The sequence below is a fragment of the Dipteris shenzhenensis genome, chromosome 18 (genome assembly GCF_047967505.1).
Source record: "Dipteris shenzhenensis isolate YYH24624 ecotype China chromosome 18, Dip_SZ_1.0, whole genome shotgun sequence".
NCBI lineage: Eukaryota > Viridiplantae > Streptophyta > Polypodiopsida > Gleicheniales > Dipteridaceae > Dipteris > Dipteris shenzhenensis.
The window spans coordinates 766,137-771,211 of NC_141613.1; the positions used below are offsets into that span (position 1 = coordinate 766,137).

A 5,075-nucleotide genomic window follows, 5' to 3' on the forward strand; every position below is an offset into this window, starting at 1 on the left:
GGAACAACTAATCAAAACACCAACAACAATATACGGATCCTCCTTAGACCACATAATATAGACAAGAGACAAAGGACCAAACAAGAAAAAAGGCACTAATTACGTTTACTGGTGTGACTATTTGATCATTTACACTACAATTTCATAGTGCCCGCAACAATTTATGACAACTTCCATCCACGGGCAGGCCTGCTGAATGAAATTCACCTTTCAGCAAATTCACCTTGTTAACATTGTTAACATTCTTTCATTCACCTTGTTAACATTCTTTTAAACACAGCCTCTAACGAGGCGATTGTGGTCTCCTGCTCTAGAAGGCGATTGTGGTAACAAATTTACAACAAGTGCAATTACGTTACGATTGGAACATCGGGACTCCAATGTGACTAGTAAAAAGACATTAAAGATAATATTGGAAGACGCTGTGAAGACTGGAAGTTAGGTGATTCATCAGTCGCTCCCTGCAGGGAATTTATTAAGCTGTCTTTTTGCAATAGATACAAATTGTGCCTTGAGAGCTCCAATGCTCCCTACACGAGACAAAGGTCGTGACATAAATCTATTTTTTTTTGCACAAGGGAGACGCTCCTCCAGTCACATTCTTTCAAGGCCGGCATTTAGAGGATACATAAAAGAGTGGAAGGGCAGTCGCTAAGATTATCTTATTTCTTCGTTCGATCAACGTAGTACATGCTGTCGCGTCCTTCTCATATTGCTTGGGGAGACGCATAAATTACATAAAGAAGCGCAGACCTTATTAGAATCTCGCAGGCTTTCACACTAGGATTTCCCAAATGCAACTACAGGAAGAAGGTGCCCAAACATTGCAACAATCATATACATACATTATGCCTTCCTTGGAGCGAACCATTCGTCCAAGGAATCATATGCATACATGATTTCTTACCCGGACCGAGCCGTTTGTCGATGGGGGAGTCCATTCAATATTGACTGTATTGCTCCCGATTCCGTACGAATCCGATGGTTGGATGAAGTTCCTTTCTCCGACTGGTTGTGACGGTCGTAGCGGACGCTTGGAGAAGACTGTGATATCCCAGCAGAATATCCACAAAGCCAACCCTCCTGACCTCTTTCTTCGTGTTAGATGCAATTTCCGTGACTCTCTTTGCTTCGAACCTGCCAGACAAATATTTGGGCTGGTCGTTAATCCCAGGCCGGTCCGCATTGACGCTCTTGCCACCTAGCTTAGTAGAGCTAGGCCACTCCATTGCGGGACTATCAGCGCGTCGATTGATCCTTTCATACGACGGCATGATATCTACGGAGCCGCAGTACCTCATGTTTTGCAGTGTTCGACAGAAGCGAGCGGATAGAGAAACAGCGGAGATCTGGGATGTTGGGTTGGCTCGAAGGTGCAAACCTGGAGTTGCTGGGAGGAGCTACAAGAGCAAGCGGGAGCAGAGAAGCGGAAGAGAAGACTCAAAGGGGAGGGGAGGAAGGCTACTGAAAGACCGTCAGAGTGCACGCAGAAACAATGTTTGGTGCGGGTTTGGTGGAGACAAATTCACGGAAAGCTGGTGACGAGTCTACACTAAAAATAATCTACGCAACAAAATGTGATAAAGTTGAAGGATTGCCCTTTCCCAGACTCCAGTTATGACTCAGCACTTAGCATGCTCCCAATTGACGCCTAATATTTATGGCAACAACTACTTTTACAGACTTGAGACAAGCTAGTCGCTTTAGTCATGGGAGATGCCGTGTCTCCTTCTCACCGCCGCTTTCTCGACCATCCTTCCACTAGTGGACTTGCATTTACTGGCCCAAAGGCATGCTTGCCACTCCACCTTGGAAGTCCGAAGCACCCAAATGCCAAATTATGGCTATGCTTGAAATGTTCCCACTAGCCGTCAATATAATTGTGCTGCTGCATTGTGACATTGCATCACCTTTCTTGAGACACGAAACAATTGGGAATTTTGGGGCTAGATCACTAAAAACTAGGGGGCTCTGAAGAATACAGGCTACACAACCGCTAGTTGTATTCTTCACAACCCTCTACAACTATCAATAAGTTGTATTCTTCACAACCCTCCACAACTAGCGGTAGCCTGTCCTACTACCAAATTTGGTGGTCCATGCCACAATCTACTACCAGTATGATTGGTGTCATAGAAAAAGTAGATCTTAGGTAGTCGTAATCTCCTCTAATACATTGTAATGGTTATGTAAAGTCTTCATTAAAGCTTTGTCTTTTAGAGAGATATAAAACGAGCGATTAAATGGGGGGTTGTTGGTCTTTCGGGGACCGCCTACATAGAAATCGTCTATGTGTGCATGATTTGCATATGTGCATGTGTTTTACACACATGTGTGTGTGTTTGTGTGTGCGTGCTCATACACACATGCGTGCATGAATACATGTGTACGTGTGTGTGTGTGTGTGTGTGAGTGTGTGTGTGTGTGTGTGTGTGTGTGTGTGTGTGTGTGTGAGAGAGAGAGAGAGAGAGGGAGAGGGAGAGAGATGGGTGATAATCACTTGTGATATGGAGAGCCATTATTGTTAAAGGTAGTGAGGAGATTGGTACTTGAGTAGATTGGTAGTTGAGAAGTACTCACATTTATACTCATTAAATGTAATTGAGACATTTGAGGTGATATAGCACTCAAGTGGTTGAGAACGTTTCTAGGGAAAAAGGTGGATGGGAATTACAAAGTTCAATTATCAACAAGTTCATGTGAGGCATCATGTTGTTGGAGGAACACAGAGTGTCGAGGGATTCACCTCCAAAAATTTTAATGTACCACATGCACTCAAAAGGAGGGTATTTCAATCCCACTTTTGGAAAATATTTTACAGGATTACAATAACAGGAGGGGTTTTTTAATTCAAAAATTGTTAGTTTATAAGTAAAGAGGGTGGTTTTATTGGGGAAAAGCCTTTAGTTGAGGGGTTTTTTTGATACCCCTTGAATGCACGTTTTACCCAGGATTTCTTAGTAGTGCCCCCCCCCCCCCCCCTAGCATAGACTACTTAGGAGCTAGCCCAATGCTTAAGAGCAATGAAGTCCTTTGGGGCCAACCTACAAGCTAGCCCATCCCTCAAGTATCTCACTTGAGCAACATGAATAAACTAAGGCCTTCCTTCACTTGTAGATAGCACAAACATTTAGAGAGAAAGTACTTTTGCATATTAAGTGATAACTATTGCGTATTACCCAATTTTAAGATTCCCTCAAAATAGTGCCAAATTTTAACTAAAATTTGAAATTAAGGTGAAATCTACACCTATCCATTAAAGAACCGAAAAGTTTTAAATAGATTTTTCTTTTTTGGATGATTTTAGAAATTCTAAATTTTAAAAAACATTGATTTTTAAAATAAACTCTTTTTAAAAGAATGTAATTTTAAAAGTACTTGACAATTTATTAACCAGAATATTGATAAGATGCACTTTGTGATGCATGTTTGTTTTTTATAGATTAATATCTTTGACTTTAGATAGACGATAAGATTGTTTGTTTGGCATGTTTATTCTTTATAGATTAATTTATGTGACTTTAGATATATGATAATATTGTTTGCTTGAGATCTCTTATTTTCATGAAATTCTTGATTTATTGTACAAGTATGATGAACATTTTAATGAACATAGAACCATATAGTAAGACAATCTTGATCTCCTCTCCCTCCTTCAAAGAGAGATGATTATATTACTAATTAAAATCTTTCAAATTTGAAACTTTTTACATTTGGAAGCCTTAAAAAATAAATTAAAACATTATAGTAAAATAAGGAAAGTTTCAATAATCCAAATTTGTAAAAAATATTGATTGAAACAAAATATAAACACTATAAATTAAAGAAAAATAATAATTGTCACAATAATTACCATGACAACTGTATACTCCAAAACAAAGAAAAGAGATCTCATATTCAATAAAAGTGAAGTGTCATTACTTGAGATCTAAGTTGTATTAATTCGCTCGAAATTTTTTATTGCTTCAAAAAAACTTGAAAATTCGCAATTTTCTCGATTTAAAACAAATCCAATGATTATTCGTACGAATAAATTATTCATACAAATACATTAAGTAATTTTTTTTTGAATCATACATTGAGCCATTGAATAGAGAATAAAAAACCACACACTTTTCCTTTTTATAGCTCCTCAATCCGCTACGGATCTCAAGTTATGGCCATGGGAATCTCCATGCACATAACATGTGATCTACAACTCGGATCAAGGAGCTACAAAAGGAAAAAGTGTGTAAATTTTTATGATCTATTAAATGAAGTTATTTTAATTTAACAAAACATTTGAATTTATATTAATATATTTTATATTATAATTACTATGGTATTTATTTAGTAATATATTTACTAAGGCATTTACTATAGACTTATACCAATGATGCACTACCAAGTTATCGACATTAATGGTTTATAACTTTATTTCATAGAATTTATTCATTAAAAAAATATTTACATAAGAATAAATTTTAATTTACTCACATAAGAAGTAACTTTATTTCACAAAATTCATTCACATAAACTTTGTTCACATAAGAAATAAACTAGTATTTATACACATAAGAGAATTGCAATTACAACCCAAACAATTTGCTTATATATTTTTTCACAAAAGAAAGAACACAAACAATCACATTTCACACAAAATAACTTAAACTAATATAAATAATACACAATTTACAATTTACACAAGAGATGAAGATATCAAACAAGAGATCCTAGGAACTGTAACAAATAAAAACACAAAAATAATTTACACAAGAGGTTCTAAGAAGTTTAACAAACAAAAACAAGAGATCCTAAGGACTCTAACAAACAACAGCACAAAAACAATTTACACAAGAGATCCTACGAACTCTAATAAACAAAAACATACACAAGAGATCTTAAGAACTCAACAAAGAGATCCTAAGAACTCTAACAAACTAAAACACAAAAGTATATCACAGAAGAGATCGTATGAACTCTAACAAATAAAAACACAAAAACAATTCACACAAGAGATCTTAAGAGCTTTAAAAAAAGCTCCTAAGAACTCACACATACAAAAACAAAAATTCCATCTTATTTTAGACCTTAGA

General features: G+C 36.6%; 1 protein-coding gene across 1 annotated transcript; it reads right to left on the reverse strand.

Annotated features, from left to right (window-relative positions):
- Window positions 1-308: 308 nt before the first annotated feature.
- LOC147890678 (uncharacterized) lies at window positions 309-1,563 on the reverse strand. The gene is made up of 2 exons (XM_087389918.1): window positions 908-1,563; window positions 309-530 (listed from the first exon to the last, which is right to left on the reverse strand). Exons 1-2 carry the CDS (start codon window positions 1,184-1,186, stop codon window positions 387-389), a joined length of 423 nt encoding a protein of 140 aa, XP_087246044.1. The 5' UTR covers window positions 1,187-1,563; the 3' UTR covers window positions 309-386.
- Window positions 1,564-5,075: the final 3,512 nt, after the last annotated feature.

Excerpts from the sequence above, each read along its gene's own strand:
- LOC147890678 (XM_087389918.1), bottom strand. The coding sequence starts at position 1,186 with ATGCGGACCGGCCTGGGATTAACGACCAGCCCAAATATTTGTCTGGCA. Across the intron at positions 531-907 it reads CGACAAACGGCTCGGTCCGG|GGAGCATTGGAGCTCTCAAG; the intron begins GTAAGAAATCAT and ends TGTCTCGTGTAG.